Source organism: Cyprinodon variegatus, unplaced genomic scaffold, assembly GCF_000732505.1.
Source record: "Cyprinodon variegatus isolate N-32 unplaced genomic scaffold, C_variegatus-1.0 Scaffold639, whole genome shotgun sequence".
NCBI classification, from domain to species: Eukaryota; Metazoa; Chordata; class Actinopteri; order Cyprinodontiformes; family Cyprinodontidae; genus Cyprinodon; species Cyprinodon variegatus.
The window spans coordinates 339,633-358,475 of record NW_015151092.1 but is presented as its reverse complement, the minus strand read 5'-3'; the positions used below and the strand labels follow the sequence as shown (position 1 = coordinate 358,475).

Sequence of the window (18,843 nt, the reverse complement as noted above, 5' to 3'; positions counted from 1 at the left end):
TCTCAGGTCTAGATAGATTATTCTGCCCCTGTCTGCTTTCCGACACTTTCCACATTCGTAGAAAAACTACCATATCTAAAAAGGGGAGCAGTTAAAAAAAGCATTACAAAAAAAAAAGTTGTAGTGGTTGTTTTCAAGTATGTACAAAAAAAAAACACAAGGACAAATTCATATATTCCTTTTTAACATTTTTAGATTCAGATTAATCAAAGTTATTTTTAATAAGTCTGAGTTTAGTGTTTGACTGGTTTTACTAAGACAACAGCAAAGATGAGCGATGATGAGACAGGTCTTTAGGAATGACTGGGACGTTCTGCAGCGATTGGTTGGACAGGACTGCACACCTGGTGTCACCGGCAGAGGCATGCCCACAATGGCTAAGTTGTTTTAGGGCTTCCAGCTTTAGGCAAATTGCATCACTGAGTTGAGCATGACAGAATGACAGACCTTCATTTGTTTATAGAGTGTGTGAATGTAACCTGCGTGTGAGTTGTATAAATAAAGATTTTGTGGTATGATGGTGGAATGTTAAAGAACCTGAGATGCAGCAGAAAAGGATGTTATCATCTAATGATGTTTGCTCATTTTCCTGTTATCCATTTTGGGATGTTTAAGGATTGTTTAATAAAAATCTTCCTGACAAATTAAGGTTAAATTTAGTATTTGTTCTGTAAACATTATAAAAGTTCTTGTAAGCAAGGAACCCAATGGTTTGTTCTCACAAAACAATCAATGTTTTAGAAAACACAAACTGTCTTTTAAAAGATATTTAATCATTTAAATGTTTTCCATAATAACTATATGGGTCTATAAATTAGTCTTCTTTTGGATTTTTTTTTACTGCGGTACCAAAAAGCAACACTATGATTGTTTTCTCTGTTTTCTAACAAATTCCAGAATGACTTTTAAATAATCTGCATTTAGTGTGGTTCAAGTACTTTAGATTTACAGTTTGACACATTTAAACTCAGTCCAGACTGCATAAAAGTCAGAAATAGGTCTATAGTTTACTCCTAATGCCCCAAAATAGATGCTAACATTAGCATTGTTAGCAGATGACGGTAAGAATGACGGCCCTTTTCATACAGTTATAAATTTGCTTTTACTGTGTAACTTTGTGCTACACTACTAAACATTTAAAACAGGTTTGATGCTTTGACCAGGCATATGATAACCATTATTAAAAAAGTCAACATGTCGTTTAACTCAAAGCACTTAAGTTTGGATTTATTCCATCCGACGAAGTCATGCTTGCATCAGCTAGATATTGCAAAACGTTCGACACTCTGAGTTCAATTTTGCATAACTTCTTGTGGCATGATAGTTTACCGCACAGCTCTGATATTGTTATCAATCTTTTTCTTCTTCAGACACCGTCGGGAGATCACCTTCTGGATTCGGCTGTTGTGCTGACATCAGGAACTGAAACAAGGTCGGTAACAAACGCTGTTTCTCACTATGTGTACTTGTGCGTTCTCATGTGCTCGTGTACTCGTGAAACGTCATCAGCCTCAGCCCTAGTACTGTTCCAATTCACAAGAACAGCAAGCCGAGAACGCACAAAGTCCCCGGATGTTGTTTTAACCCCTCCGTCTTTACCCAGCATGCATCAGAGCAGACTTGTCCGTTCTCCAAACAGCTGTCCCAGCATGCACTGCGGCAGCAGCAGCTTCCAATGGAGCGCTAACAGAGCTCAGAGTATTGAGTTAAAAGTTCACCTTTCTTTCGCCGTTGTTCTAGAAACCTACATTTTAAAACCATTTGAGGTTTACTGTGTAATTTACAAAAAAGTTCCGATGTTGAGAGGATTGCGGCAACCAGCGGACCACTGAGGCTAACGGCAGCCTGGTCTAACCGCAGCCCATCTGCTTCAGCCCAGTCTCGGCATAGCCGTGTGTCAAGAACCGCAGGCTCTGATGGCGATTTTTTTGTTTTATTTGGCAAAAAATTCATTTGATTTGCGTTTATCTGACTGTATTACCCCCCCCCCATGATAAAAGTCATAATTTATTAATATATAGAAACTATCAATAAATGCAGCTCCAGATGAGCTGTGAATGTGATGACATCACGAGTACGCTTTTCTTCCAATTGACTCATATTTATCCTGCTTGTTCCTGCTCTCCCCGTGGCCATACTTTCCTGTGTTCTCGTCAAGAACGTACTTGGCGAGAACATTACCCCATACTTGCCTTCTAGTGAACTGAGAAACTTCCTTAATCTGGAAAAACAATGATTTGTTTTTTTCTTTTAATTGGGATTTTGCTCCAATTTCTCTCTTGTGATTCTTTGAATTGAGATTTGCCAAATGAACCATTAGACAAAGATTTCCCTGTCAAGTTAAGGTGCATTAGCCTCAATATCCAGCAGGAACGTACTGCGCTTGTCTTCAAACCTTTTCCTTTAGTTTAGATTTGCAGGCGTTTTGTTACATATTAATCTATCAGTTTTACAAGCTGATTCAAGGGGATCACATCTGCTAGAGAAGCTGCTGTAATATTTTGCAGGTTTAAATGAGAGGAAGTTTAAATTTGGGCAAATTTTGCCCCCTAATTGGGTTTTTCCACCAAGGCTGTTCCTGCGCCACATTGGTTGGTGACGCTAAAGAACCAGGTTGCAGTCAGTATTAAATGGAGCAGAAAATGCTGTTCTTGATTTCTTTCATGTGTAGTTTTCTGTTACAGGTGATAGTAAAACTAACTTCCCCCTTTTGGTTAAAATTGTAGATGTTATTGTTCTCGTGAGTGAAGTGGAAGTCAGAAGTTTTAAATATGGCATTCACAGCATTTTTTTTGTTGTTCATCTCCAAAAATGGCAACTTGTAAAACTGGTTCTTTGTTCTGTTCCAGCAAATACTTGAAATATGTTGAGATGGCAGGAGTTTCCAGGCTCGTCTCTTGTGCAGTGGAAAAACAGAAAGTTTGAGCTATAAGCAGGTGGTTTAGTACAGGAAAAGATTTATAGAAAAAAGGCCCTTAAATTAAAGGGTATTAATGTATGAAACCTATTTATTAATTATAAATTTAACATGTACGGCAGTGTTAATGTTGTAATTAATTCTTAACTGCCTTGTAACTGATTATAGGTGCATTAATATGATGAAGATGGTTTTTTTTATTGTTAAGCTGAATATGGCTATAGTTTCCTTATAGAGTCGATATTTTCTTTTGTTTGTAATATATCGGCTATTATCAAGTTATCTTTTATTATCTTTTTCAAGAAGCCCCAACATGTGAAAAACAATAATACATATTTACATATTATTGAAATTATAAGGTTTCTTCCATTTGGATCAAATCTATTTTTTTTTCCTACTGCTGTGTTTCTGGGGTTAAAAGAAATGTGAGGAAAGTATTTAGCAAATATTCCTTTTATGTATTTCTAGAACTTTAACATTCCCGCCATCTATTAACCTTAAAAAACTTCTTTATGTGTTTATATACCAAAAAATATGTTTGAGTTCTTTTGAAAAGGGAAAATTCCAAGAATCTTTTTTGTTCAGGTTTTTTACAGTATTTTTCACTTCTGATCAGGAAGTTTACTAATTTTAATTATCAGGGTACACTTAGGTAGCCTGGGTGCCATTCCGAACTTAGTCCCGCCCACAACGTTTGAGGTCGGGAAGTTCGGTCTGGCATTTCTTAATAGTAGTGCGAGTATGCTCACACAATATCTGGCGGGCCAATCAAATTGTTAGGGCGGGCTTTATACGATGATGGACAGATGATCAACAGTAACGTAATCAACCACGTCACCAAAGCGCGCCCCATAATCACAGCTCTATGGAGCAGTATCAGACTCATATTCTGACAAGAATTGAGTAGGTATTATTATCATTAATAATAATGATAATAATACCCATGGTTTAAAGAAGCAATGCAGGGTTTTCTCTTCCCTACTTTATTTTTAAGATTCTGTTCATAAAAATCACAAACAGACAAGTTACAGAACCAATCAAATTCAACCATTGCTTGGTTAGACATTGATGTTTTAAAACTGGACTCCCTGTTTGTTGTAGTGGGCTAAGTTCTTTAGTTAGCTCAGGTTTGAAATCCATGAATGAGAAAGATTATCTGATGTTAAAAACTCTTTCATGAATGAGTTAGCAGTTATAAGACTAAGTGAAAGATCCAGGCCCTATTTGGTGAAGCCTTCAGAGACCACGCCCACAGAATATGTACCATGGATTAATGAACTAAAAAAAAAAAAAGAAAATGTCTGTAATCAGACTTAAAGGTGCAGCCGTACGACTACAGAGAGTTTTTGGGAGATCCAAAAAACCTCAAGCATCTTCAAGTTTCAGAGAATTTTTAGTAATAAATTTTACAATCACATTTGCTAAATAAATATGTTTAAAACTTGTTTCTCTGAATGAGGTTCTGCTTTTGCAGAACTATAATTAAAATAGGATGTTTTCAGAACTTTGCAAGTCAAAATAATTTCAATCTCTTTCTCTGACATTTTTTTAGTTGATCCACAGCAGCCTCGTCTTTACTTTAGTTTTCATTCCTTTATATCTTTTTTGGTATAGAAAAACAAAATATATGTCGAAAAACATTAACATGTTTTCAGTTACGTCTTTGTGAAAGTTTCTATGCCCTCTGGCAAAGGGAAAGTTATGAGTTGAATTCTACTGTAGCTTCCCTGGAACCTCATGATTAGCCCTTAAGAGTGCGTAACGATCTACGTTTTGCCATGCAAGTGTTTAAATACAGAGCGGATGTGACTTTTTCTGTAAATGAGCAGTTTTGAAGTCAGATTCTCCTCTTGTACTTCCCTGGAGCACAACATCAACTCTTCCTTAAAAAGCAGTCTGGTAAAAAGCCTGAGACAGAGTCAGATTTCATCCAGAGACACGTGGATGATTTAGGTTCTTCTGGTGTCCTCACTTAACACTTTGTTTTGTTTTTACCAAGTGGCCAGTCCCCATCTATCTCTCCTTGTAACACACTCACATAAACACAGAGACAGGAAGACACACAAGCTGTCAAGTATGTCTTTAACTTGTTGACAGCAACACACACCACCATTTACTCTTGAACACTTGAGTTTGCACCAGTAAAGCGAGGGCGTATATATAGAAATAGTTTGGCGACATTTGCAGGCAGGCAGCACATTGATGCCAACACACACACACACACACACACAAACCCGGCCCGGCCAGCTGCTATGGGAAGACCAGAGGGTTTTGAATGGGAGTGACAGCTGCAGATTCCTGAGGATGAAGGAGGAAGAGAGAGATATGAGAAAGCAGCAGTGAGCACGAAAGGCAGAAAAACCTCAGATTTGATGGGATGTGTCTTAAGGAGAGTTTAGAGAAAAAGAAAGTAACCAAGAAGACTTAAATAATCTAGGATCAATTTTAGGATAATATGAGCTTGAAAGAGGAAGTTATTGATGTTTTGGTTATACTTTTTAAAAATATCCCTGATCTGGAAATTAAAATCCTTAATTTGATCAAATTTCCTTTCAAGAATTATTTAAAAAACTTTTGGACTAGCATAAATATAAAGTTCTAAAAGTTTCATATAACAGAGAAAATTAAAAAAACTACATGGAATGCATTTGCGTCGAACCCCCTGAATAAAAACATCAGTAAGCTTTGCTGCGGTAACAGCTCCAGTCCCAGACAGTGCTATGCTTTGATCTGTAGCTCTGAACGTTTATTTATGGTCATTGCTCTGCTGAAAGGCGAACCTCAGACTTGGTATCTAGTCTCCTATAGATTCTAAAAGGTTTTCTTTCTGCGCCATCATGCTGAGAACTCTTAAAAACCCTACTAAAGGAAGCCCTCCCCACAGCATGATGCTGCCACCGCTGTGTGACCTTTGTTTTGGTGTTTTCAGCACCATATCCAAGGGGTTTCAGCATACTTTTGAATTGTTTGTAAAAAGATTTTTGTCTCATATGACAGAGTTTCTGCTGTATGGCACACTATCCATCCATAATTCTTCTTTTAGCTCTTCCATAAAAGCCAGAAGAGTGGAGAGTATGACTTGTTGTCTCCTACCTGAGCCATGGATCTGTGCAGCTCTTTTACAATTAAAATCCTTTTACCACTTGGTCAGCCATGTCAGGATAGCTTTGTTGCTGAACCGCCCTCTGTCCACCTTCAGACAATCGAATGACCAGAACAAATGCTACAAAGCTGAGATATTGTTTGGTATTCTAATTTAAACTTTTTCACACCTTCATCCCTGATCCTTCTGCAGTTTTGCATCATTAAAGCATTAAATTTAAGGGGTATTTGAGTAAAAGGGGCTGAATTCAAGTGCATGCCACATTTTTCAGATCTATATTGAAGTAAATAAAATAAAAACACTTGTTTTCTTATTACTTTCCTGGTTTAGATTTTTTTCCCCTTGAAAATACAGTGAAATTCATCGAACGAGACGTTCCTTTAACAAAGAGATATGTGCGGAAGTTCCAGCTATGTGAACGATTTTGCAAGGAACTTCAAGGATTGGGAAATTAAGGAGAAGCTGTCTCGGTTTTTACTGGTAGTACGCACTATCCCAATGACGAAGAGAGCGCTGGGTGACCGATTAATAGAACATGTGAGCCCAACTGTCAGAACTTGCCTTTCCATAGAAATCCTGTGTTGCACAAGGTTTTGATTTACCAATTGGATGCACTTAAGTATATAAACAAAAAGCCTAATAGTTAAATCAATTAATCTGCTTTGTTCTCATGCACCGACCTCTAACTAATCTACAGCTTTTAGCCTAATTCACAAATCTTCTAGGAAAGATGATGCTAATTTTTTTTCTCTTTTTATTTGCGGGGTATAATAAGAAAGTCTGACATGAATAAATCAACAAGATCTAATAAGATCCGCTGTTGAGGAGAAACGTTTTTATATCCGCAGCCAGTTTGAGTCACGGCTGATTTCTGCAGAAATAGCAAACCACAACACTTCCCTAAAACTGCAGTAAGCAAAATCACTAACGATCAGCAGAGGTACCTCCTGCAACCATGCCGTGAGGAAATTCTTCGACCCTTTAACTTAACAGATGTTTTATCACAAGTGCTTTTTACAATGCCTGAACCCACTTAGTCTGAAATCCATGTGGAACAAAGTGAAGCGCAGCCTAACTGGGTCGTCAATAGCTCACTTAGTAGTTTTCCATGTTCCTATAATGGATGTGTTTGTAAGCAAGCGTCTGTCCGTAGCATCGGCGCGTTGCCTGCAGGCCATGTTTGGTCTTTCTATCACAGTCGTTAAATGATGTCACAGTTCTTTGCTTTTTAATCTTCAACGTCAGCAGTGATTTGCTTTCTGGGACGGGGTGTGTTGATTCTCAGGGTAATCATGTGTTGTTTGGTGGCAGTTTGACAGCAGCTCGAAAGCTCTGCAGCAGCAGCAGCCGCCGCTGCGTCACAGCAGCTAGGAAGGGACATGGGAGGAAATGGGAGTCTAAACTGAGCTCTCAAACAGGAAGCCAACCCGGTTCTCTCATTGTTGTGCTTTTATAGACTCAACTTCCTGTCAAGTGTGCTGCCACTGTCACCATAGTTACCATCCCTATTACTGATAGGATGTGACTCTAAAGATCTATCGCTGAAAGTCACACATTTCTTTAAATTGACACTTAAAACCATCTTGTGAAAAAAAAAACTTTGATGTTGAAGTCTGATTAATTTTCCCTTCATGCAGTGTTTTGCTTTTTACACTGAATCGAATTCTGTATTTATCCTACTTCCTGATTCTGTTTGAAACTCCCTCCCATCCGTTTAATACAGTGGAAGCAGGAGTAATAACAGAGTCAGGTAGTTTGTTTTTGGACGGAGTCAATAGATAGTTTCAAAAAATGGAGAGAGGGAAGGAGTGAAGGGCAAGAAAGGGAAGGAGTTAAAGAAAAAAAGAGGATGTGGCCGGCAGTAAAAGATGACTGGAGGGGAGTGGAGCTCTCTGGCTAATTATAGATCCTGCTGTGAGCTGGCTGAGGCAGAAGTGCTACTGGAGGTTTCACACTGCCGGATATTTACATGACAAACACGGGTATGTGCTTTAAACTTTGAATTCAGAGATTATTTCAGGATTGTTTCTGTCCATGCACATTTACATTTTATTATGTAGGAATTTTAACAGCTTTGTGAAAAGGAGATACAACAAGTTGAAGAAGTCTTCCAGGAATTTAACAGTTCTTACGGCGTATTTGGTAGCATCAATAACTTTGATGAACTTAAAGATGAGATACAGTAGAAAGGAGAGATTACTTTATCAGCTTTCCTCACCTGTTCTGTTACCTTCCTGAGCTCCAGATTTAGCATTTGCTTAAACAAAACTAACAGAAAACAGATGTTTATAGAAAGCTTACGGCAACTTTGGACACTAGAAACTATCCTACGTGAGACATTCATTCAAAGTTTAGCTAATGGTGGTCAGACGATGTTACCATGTCCAAAATAAGATACCTTAAAGGGAACTGTTATTTATAATGCCATCAGTTCTTGGAATAATTGCCCACTGAATATAAATTAGCTCAATTGTAAGGTATCTTTTAATTATTAAAAGTAACCTTATTATTATAAAATTTGTGAGTAGTGAATTAACATATCGGTGGATAGTCCTTGTCTCAAGTGGAGGAGTTCAAGTATCTTTGTGGTCTTGTTCAGGAATGAGGGACGGATGGAGCATGAGATTGACAGACGGATTGGTGCAGCGTCGGTAGTGATGCGGTCGCTGTATACTGTAGGATTATCATGGAGAAGAGGAACCTGAGTTAGGCATGCAGGTGTACCCATGTACAGTACGGAGGCCTTAGTCCTCGATGCGGCAGACCGGGTTCGAATTCCACCTGTGGTCCTTTGCCGCCTGTCTCTCCCCCTCTCTCATGCCCTCTTTCCTGTCAGCCTATCGTCGAAAAAACAAGCCACTAGTGTCGCCAAAAAAAAAAAAAGGAGAGGGAATTGAGACGGGGGGCAAAGCTCTCGATTTACTGATCGATCTACATTCCCACTCTCACCTATTGTCATGAGATCTGGGTAATGACTGAAAGGACAAGATCGCGTAAACAAGCGGCCAAATTAGTTTTCTTCGTAGGGTGGCTGGGCGCACTCTTCCAGATCTGATGAGGAGCTCAGTTACCCGGGAGGAGCTTGAAGTAGAGTCGTTGCTACTCCACTTGGAAAGGAGCCAGCTGATGTGGCTCGGGCATCTGTTTCAGATGCCTCCTGGTCCCCTCCCTCAGGAGGAGATCCAGGCGTGTCCTATTGGGAGGAGGCCTTGTGGACGGCCCAGGACATACTGGAGAGACTATGTCTCTGAGCTGGCCTGGTGTAGAGCAGCTGGAGGAAGTATGAGTGGATCGGGAAGTCTGGGCATCTTTTCTTAGACTGCTGCCTCAGCGACCCGGTGTAGGAACCATATCTGCTCGGTTGGTCAGATCTGTTCGGGGCTCCTCCCCTCCTTATGACATCAACATGTGGCAACTCCACTCGGACAAACTGTAAGAATACAAAACCAAGGTGGTAGAATACTTCGTTTTGGGGGAGGTGGGGGGTACAATGGAGAGATCAATGGCTCATCATATGGCTGCACAGAGGTACAAGACAGACAACGATGAATTCACTCATACGGCAACATGCACTGGGAAAACATGCAAACTCCTTGCAAAGAGGGGCAATAGTGCAACTATCTGGTCTGCATTGCAGCCCCACTTAACACCAGCATTTGAAAGAAAATGTTCTTTGTATTTGTTTTCTTGAATCTCTGTGCTTCTTTTGACTTAATTGCAGCCTTTCAGTGATGCTAAAACATCTAACGTTGAGTCGCCTTCTCTTAGTGCCAACTTTAACACTTAAGAGTGTTGTTGTTACTGCAAACTGGTAGCATTAATTTCTATTGTGTCAACCGATCTGATTTTTGAGTTTCTACAAAAAAAACCTTCCAGATGATTTTATTCTGCAACTGTGGCTTAAACTCTTAAATGACTAAACATTCTGTAATAAGAGGTTAGTATGTGGTGTGGGCTGGCGACCTGTCCAGGGTGTACTCTGACCTCTCATTCTGACTTCTGTAGATAAGCACCAGCCCCCCAGAAACCTCCGGTAATATGCGGATATAGACAATGGATGGATAGATGATTTGTGTGTGCAATTTAGGCACAGCACATACCTCTTCGTTTTTAAGTGCACCACTTCACCCTACACTTCAGCAACAGTTAGGCCCAGAGGGTTTTAAAAGTAATATCCGCCTGAAAATTCACAACAAAATAAATCAAGAGTAGCCCCACTGTTGTCAGGTCTTAATGGAAAAATGTGGTTCCTGTGTGCAGCTGATATAAAATACATATTTTCAGTTTAAGTTATATTGCAGATGTGTGATTTAATGGTGATAAAACACATTTAATATTACATTTTTTTTTTATACTGAACTAAACCTGTTGGTGAGTTTATCAGGCTGCTAAATATATATATTTCATAAAGCTAATAACCTAATAAGGAGCACATACAGTACCAGGCAATAAAAGCATGATTTATATTCAGTTTGCTGTTTTTGTATGTATTTTTTATTTCCCTGTCATATTGCATCATCTGCAGAAGTGTAAATTGCACCTTCAGCATAAAAGTCATATTTAACGTTGCTAAATGAGGAAATAGAGCATAGTAAGAATGTAAAAGGCGCAGCTGTTAAAATGTTCCTCTGTGCTTTGTCAGTTTGTACTTTTTTGTAAAACCATGCTTATCAGCTAATAGAATATCAGTCATGTTTTTAACTGTGGTCTTAGCTAAGTGATAAGTGATAAAAAAAAAAAGGTTATTATTACTTTGGCTCTTTAGTGGATCAAAAACTTTCACCCAAATATTCGGCAGAGAAGGACTGATAGCAGGAAGGAATATTTTCTTCATTAATGAAAAACAATAGATCCTGGTAAGTCATCTCCATGTATTATGTAACATTAATCCTGTTCAGTTCAAATATGTTTAATTAAAAAAAAAATACTAAAAATGAAGTGTTGATAGTCTACAACTCTCTTTACTAAAGAGGCTTCAGGTGCTTTTTATAGTCAATCAACTTCCTACATCTTGTTTGGGAAACATATTCCCATTCTACCTTGTAGAGAGTCTCCAAATCTATCCGTCTCTGAGAGCATGGATGTTACCGGCCCTCTTTAGATGACTCCACAGTTTTTATTTGTCAATTTTTCTTCTGGAGTTTGATTAGCCGATTCCAACACCCCTGATGTTCTGGTATTGTCATTGTTTTGTTTACTTTAATCTCATGTCAAACTCAAAGCTCAGGCCCTTTAGAGCAAAAACGGACATATCGTGTCTTAAAGTAGAAACATAATTTTTTTTAAAGTCTACAAAGTGACTAAAACTGCTAAATAAATTAGAGTTAGAGTTATGCTCTTTTAAAGAAATTCATGAAATCAAAAGTTTAATTTAGTTAAAAGTTCTATCTATCCATCTGACCTTTATCTCCTATTTTTACTCATTGTCAGATCACATAAACAGGTTTCTTTTGCATAAGTGTCACTTTTTTGCATTCTGACTCAAATACCCAAAGGTACTGACATATTTAACTACTGAAAGTACCTGTTGAGGATGAGTGATTGAGCGACGTTGGCTCTGCTAGTACAAAAGACGATGTTGTAACTATATTTGGACATGTGACAAAACAAGAGGCAGTGTCTGCTCTGTTGATTGTTGACTTTGCATCTAAAACTAGTTGCACTGTTCTGGGTGTAATCTGTGTCTGCACAGGAGAGAATCAGTCATATGCAGGTAGCCAAAGATTGCTGAGCAACTCGCTTTTCTTGTCTTTTCTCTGCCCCCTCCCTTTGCTTTTGTCTGAGCAATTTCTTTTTCTTTCCTTATTATTTTTGGAACTAGCTTGACTTCTTATGGGGACTCTGTTCAGTCATGTTGTGCATTGTTTGAATTGGTACAACTTTAGCGTATTTCACCGGGAATCAAAACACAGTGCAGAACAACATTGTGGAGCGGGTGATTTGGAAAAGTTTATACTAGTAAGAATTTGAAAAGTGTGGCATGCATTTGCATTCATCTATAATTAATCTATACTTTATAAAAAAACACATTTCACTGCAGTCACCTGCAAATCGGAAAGCTGTAGAAGAATACAGAAGTTTGTCTGTTTGGTACCCCAGCTCTGTCCGTTTCAATCATTAGGTCCTTGGCCTGCATTGCCTACTGATGTAGGTCAGAGGGCCCGGTGGCTCCTAGCTTCTGTCAATGTGCCCCAGAGCAGCTGTGGCTACAATGTAGCTTACCAGCATCAGTGTGTGTGAATTACTGCATGTAGTGTGAAGCGCTTCAGAGTCTCCTGCCTTGAAAAGGCACTTTATATTCAGTCTATTTTGCATTGCAATGCAGGGGGAGCATTGTTGAACATCAGTCACCACAGATTCTCAAGTGGATAAAGGTTTGGACTTTGACTGGACCGTTCAAACACATTTGTACGTTTTAATGTTAACTATTTCATTGTGGATGTGTCTTTAGGGCTGTCATCCTGCAGGATATTGAAAACCTCTCATGAACCCTGGTCTATTAAAAAAGAATTTCAAGAATTTTAAATTGATCTCACAATGGAGAAATTAACTCTGCATTTAACCCATCCTATTAGCCCAGAGTGGCAGTCTGTGGGAGTGAGTTTCAAACTCAAATTCTCAGGATTTCAAGCCTTATGCCCTAACCACTGGGCACCAAATGTGTGAGCTTGATATGACAATGAAATCTGTCACATTATGGAAGATGCCAGATTTCATGATTATTTGCTGCATTTCTAGTAATATAGGTCTATTAATCGTTCTGTAGAAGCTTATAGGTGTTATTTATCTTATTATGAGAGTCGGATGCTAAAAAGAGTAATAAAAGAATGATGGAAAGGATGCAGCTTTAGTAGGCGCAGTACTTTCCATTGTAATATCTGAATCTGCGTTGGTCATAGAGCTGTGTACGTAAAACTAAAGACCACCAACTGAAACTCTAAACCAAAGGTTTAGTCTAAGGCAGCTGATGATTGCGGTTTAACACGTCTCCTTCTATTATTAGCCTGAATTCTCTTTCACTTATCATTCTGTCAACTCAGGCAAGCTTTCCATGCATCCCCATAGCATGAGGCTGCAGCTGCCGTGTATCACTGTGGGGATGGTATGTTCAGGACGGCGTGAAGTGTTGGCTTCCTTCCACACTTAGATATTTGTGTTTAGGCCTAAAAGCACAGTTACTGTTTGGTGTAGCAGAGATTAGACTCGATTAGATTCAACTTTATTGTCATTACGCAGGTACAGGTACAAGGCAACAAGATGCAGTTAAGGTCTAACCAGAAGTGCAATAGCAGCAAGTGCAGTAGAGCAATTTTTACTCAGGTTTGCTGTGTCTCAGTTTGGAAATATGTCTATAATTTTTCTTTTTTATAATAATGTTTATTTAATATGTATAATAATGTGATATTTTGATCAGGTTAATAAAATCCAAGTCAAATGAACTTTATTATGTGCTTTTAATCTTACTATATCAATATGGCAAAACTTTACCAAAATCAAATTAGACCGAGAGATAGAGAGTGTGATTTTTTTTTAAAACTTTTTTTTGTTTGTTCTAAACCCAACCTGTTAAACCGGTCCGTATTAAGCTGTGCACACATTTAGAACAAAGTAATAACAGCTGGGAGGAATCAAAGGAGAGGCATCACCTTTATAGTCTGTGGGAGCGACTATCTTCCTCAACACACCTGTGTTTCATTTCGCCCGTCTGGAAACACGCACCTAATCTGCAGGACAAATCAGCACATTCCCAACGGTCCAGGTTACCAGGCAAATGGTGTCTCACAGCTGCCGTGAAGATTTCCATAATATCAGGCCGATGCTCCTGCACATACTGACAGACTCATACAGTCGTGGGAGTCTGTACACTGCAAAAACAATCCAGAAATAAGTAACAAATGTCTTAAATTAGGCATATTTACCCTTAATTTGAGTAGGTAAATTAGATTATTAGCCAATGGATTAAGTATTTTTTTCTCTTAAAATAAAATAATTAGATAATATGCAATTGAAAAAAGACAATGCAGTTGTTTTTTCTAATTTTAAATGTAAAGTGTCTCGTTTTATTGGCAAAGTGTCTCAATCACCACCTCAGTTCAAGAAAAAAAGCACTTATTATAGGAAAAAAAATACTTACATTTTTTGCAGTGTATCTTTGGAGTATTTATTGTGTAATCCTGATTATAGGAATAAAATAACAAGATTAGCAAACACAGCTGTGATGCTTTCTGCCCCCCATACTTCCTGTACCCTCACATATCTTCAGGTTCTTTAGCAGTAAATTCTGGAACATTTAAATAAAAACTAGATTTTGAAGGGAAATAAAGTTTGAATTTACTTTTATTAAAGTAAATTCAGTTCTATTAAAAAAGCTTTACTATTTAAAATCCACTATTTTAAACGTTACATTTGTCCATTTTAAATGATGATTCTGGAGTTGGTTTGCTGAAAGCAAAGCAGATGTTCTGCAGGTGTCACATGTGTGTCCACATGGGTCGTACGCTCTGAATGTTATTTCAACACATGCCTTTCCTGCTCTGTTAGCTTGTGGGAAAAAAAGCTTGAAATCAATGTGAAATCTACAAAAGAAAAACAACAAATTCTGACCTTGTGGTCAAGATTTTAAGGAGATATAATGAGCTGCAACGTAACCTTTTACAGATCAGCTAAGAACATCGGAGCTGCTTGGAGAACGAAAGCGAGTAGATGTGGCTACTTCAGTTTACAGACTAAACCCACCTGTGTGCTACAGGTCATGCCGTTATGGGAACATGGGAACTTAAACTGTATTTTTTACAAAGTCATTCTGCAATACTAATGGTAATTGTGAGTCAAGTCATTTTTCAGCCAAAATGTCATGGTTTGTTCATCAGTTTCATAATCTCAGAAAGTTTAGGCCAGTCCAACTCAATTAGAATATGAAAGCTATTAAAATCTTTGTAGAAAATTCTGGTTTGGTAAGAACAAGTTCTGCATTTTGGAAAAGATAAGATTCTCACGTCCTTAGTGGAAATAGGATCATTTAGATTACAGTAGTGACTTTTTTAGTAAGGGAGCAGCAGTTCTATTGCGCTTTCACATTCTATGTACAGAGACTTCCACATATTTTAATCACTGTTTTCTTGTTTTTTAATTACTTCATAGGGATACTATGAAATAGATCAACACAAAGTTTTGCATTTAACATGTTGACAAATCAGGGTGATGTTTGCACTTCTACTTAGGGGCTCCATCTAAAGCCCAGACTTCAGTCCGAATGAGAATCTTTGAAAATACGCAAACATTAACGTTCACAGATCCTCTCCATCCATTCTGAATGAGAGTAAAGCTGCGTATTGATATGATGACCAATGAGAAACGCGTTGAGTGGTCAGGTGTTTCTGTGTTTTAGAGAAACTGTATAAATAGCAGATAGTCAGGAGGGACATGACTGTGTGGCTGTGGTTTCCCCGCATGTCGGGACAGTGAGTCTATAGTGAGTAAAAAAGAATAGAAACCAGGAATAGACTTTATTTGTGGGGGTGTGTGTGCACGCACACTCCTGCATTCTTTGTTTCCTGGTAAAAGCATGTTCTCCCCGTTTTTTTCCAAGAATAATAACCTTATTATTCCTTGGTGTCATCACAGCGCTGTAGGTTCTCCTGCCAAGGGATGGCTGTCATTCCAGCCTGAGTCGGCATCTGCGCTGCCTCTCTGTGCTTGGACCTCCTAATATGGAGGAGTCCCGACCTGTGCACAACCTCTCACAGGCAAACAAATGCATTTAAGAGTTCAATTAACAGAGATTTTGAGACAAAAACCAACTAAATGTATCAGTTGCTTTCATTTGACTGTATTTCCTCCCTGCCGGCTGCTGGCGACGGGCCAGAGCTCTTTGAGAGTGACACTCACTTCCCCCTCTGCTAAGTGACAGCTGAGCACAAGGCATAACAGCTAAAAAGATGATGTCAGATAGTTATTTTTAATACATGTCAATGTTTGTGTGCTTCTAAAGTTTAGTTTCAGTGCCAGGCAGGTTAGAGCAATCAGCGTCTGCTCCAGCCTGTATGGTGTGAGCGGCTGTGTGTTTGCTTCAGGAGAATGTGTGCAGATGCATCTGCTTGTGAGTGGGAGTGGGGTTTTTTGGAATGTTTGTGAAGGTTTTCCCACAAGGAAGTATATCGAAGTAAATAGAAAACCATGGGAGTAGCAAAGAGCAACGGATGGATGTAAGAGTGACTGTTGCTCCTGCAGCGTTGTCCGCATGTTTATTCTTGTTAGCTTCTGGGGCCGTTCATGTGGCGGTCCAACGTGCCAACAGCTGCTCCTGATGTGAGTCACCATAAAGTTTTTTTCCTTTCCTGTACGTCGGGAACATCTGTGTATATCATGGACAGAAACCACCCCCTGCCTTTTCCCTTCCTTGATCCTGTATTTAGTGCCGGTTGAGGCAATCTTTTCCCGGGACTTAGCTATGCTATGCAAACAGCTCTGACAGTATGCAAAGAGAATGAAAATGTGAAAATGTTGATGAGTGATGACAGCAGTGGGGTGGTGGGGGGTGGATGCCAAACAAAACGGATAGATTAAACTTTTTTTGGCCTTTTATGAGAGCATAGTTTGACTTCAAACATCTTTCATCGCTTCCACAGAGAAAATCCTGTTTTGAGAAGTGCCAATAAGTACAGTAAAGCCTAAAATATTTAATCTTCCTCATCATTACACATTTTTGGGATTTTTTTTTGTTCAAATCTGGCAAGTCATGTTATTGCAACCAGACTGACAAGATGTTAGGTTTAGATACAGATAACCTAAAGCAGTTTAGGTGTTTTTGATCTGGAACCAAATCAGCTGTAGGCCACGCCTGTGGGAACAACAGCAACTGCCACTTTGTGGGATCCGGATCTCGGAAGTGGAGATTTAAAAAAAACAGATAAGCAATGCCTGGCCAAATGTGTTGGTGGGTGGGGGTGAATAGATATTTATAAAGAATTAAATGTTTTTTTTCGCAAGTGATAGAAAAAAATACATGGAAAAAAAGAACAACAACAAAAAAATTGAATTATACTAATAAATATTTAATGAAAACTATTAAACATTTTACTAGTTTTTCCACTGTTAAATCATTCATCTTCTATTCAAAGCTATTAAGTTATTTTTTGAAGAAAATGCCTATGAAGCTCTTTCTTTTCCTTTTTTTTATGAAGTTGTTTTTATTGTTTATTTTGCAAACATCACCATCTGTAAATACTATGTGCTCAAACCTAAAGTCCAGTTTACTCTTGCTAATGTTAGCTGAAACAGGACTTTGAATACCTAGTTTGGTGAGTCTTAAACCACTTAAGTTAGACTTAAACCCCAGTCGCAGCCTTGGTTTTTCACAAAAACCTAAAAGAAGACACCCAATTCTCTCCTATCTAAAGAAGAATGAGAAGGTAGCTACTGTGCTTTAAAGACATGTTGGATTTTGAAGATTGATGAGAATTAGATTCATACTGAATCTAACATGTAATTCAAAATAATAAAGCTTTTTTTTGGACAACCCCCCCTATAAAAAAATGTTTTTGCAAAAGTCTAATCCCTGCTATGTACTGTTTTATAAAGTGAAGGTTCATTTCCACGTGGCGTCTGCACAAATAAACAGTGTATAAGTTGAAACCATCGACTTTGCATTTCAGATTTTTTGTAACTCAAATAATTAACGGCAAACAATCTTCATTTGAACGTTCAAACTGATAAAAGTCTAGAAAATGCATCGTTTTTGGTTTGCATCTCTAATGCTAGTTTGATACCTCTGGTCTCTGACTTGCTGTAGAAACAAGATTGGGCATAAATCTGTCCCGCACTTTCTCAAACTTCTAGATTTTAACAGAAAAGATACAAAAATGCATTTAAAAAGTAACTTTGTTAATATGTTCTAAATGTCCAACCTTTACTGACTCTCTCCCTTTCCCTCCATCTGTTTATCTTGTCGCAGGTTTTTGCACGGGACTCTCAGTGTCCTGCACGGCGTTCCTTCCCATGGACCTCAGGGTGGGAGAGAGGGGGATGCGCCCTGGTTCGGAAACAGCGCTTCTCACCCCGCTGCACCAACCTTTACTCCTCACACCCTTCACCCCGCAACCCCACAGCGCCTTCTCCCAGCAACAGCTGCATCAGCAAATCAGGGTAGGGATTACTTTAATACAAGGGTTCACGACCAGTCAGGAAAAGCATGAATCAAAAGTAAACAGAAAAGGGAAAATATGTCTATGTTCAGGGTTTTTCCCAATGCCATTTTCTTCTGTTTGTACGCACCCATCAAACCATTGACCCTGGAAATAATTCATACTGGTTTAAATCTAATGTGAAATCAAACGTGAAAATTATCGATTTTTGAAATGCATGAATGGGCAAACTGCTACAAGGGAATGACGCAACTTTCTTCACATGTTCTCTGTTCCAGTTTAATATGGAGCAGAGGAGGCGAGAGCAGGAGCAACATGAGAAACAACAAGAACTGCAGCAGCTAAAGCACAAAGACAGAAGTCAGCAGAGTGAGTCCATACACACACACACACACACACACACACACTAAAGGCTTTACTCTAATGACACGTTTCTGAAAGTTTAAATTAAGACCCTTAATTGCCGTTCTTCATCTGATCTTTCAAATATAACCATTGCTCAGAGTGCGAATGGTGGCCAGAGAGGAAAGTCCCTACAGGAGATCAGTGGCTTTGAACTGCGACGGATCTGCGTCACTTCACTTTTAGAGCTGTTTGCTTTGAAATTACTGCTAAATATAACCTGACAAGTGGAGCTACAACAGGGGAGTTAAATATAGAGCTGGGTCTGGGCACATAAA

At 38.7% G+C, this 18,843-nt stretch overlaps 1 protein-coding gene across 3 annotated transcripts in view; it reads left to right on the top strand.

The window, feature by feature from the left end:
- Positions 1–18,843, top strand: part of hdac7 (histone deacetylase 7) — a 94,847-nt gene that overhangs the window by 43,103 nt on the left and 32,901 nt on the right. For all 3 annotated transcript variants that reach the window (XM_015393390.1, XM_015393392.1, XM_015393391.1), the window contains exons 3-5: positions 1,371–1,432; positions 17,974–18,164; positions 18,442–18,532. In XM_015393390.1, the coding sequence (XP_015248876.1) occupies positions 18,018–18,164; positions 18,442–18,532 (238 nt within the window). In that variant the 5' untranslated portion in view covers positions 1,371–1,432; positions 17,974–18,017. The remainder of the gene's footprint in view (positions 1–1,370; positions 1,433–17,973; positions 18,165–18,441; positions 18,533–18,843) is intronic.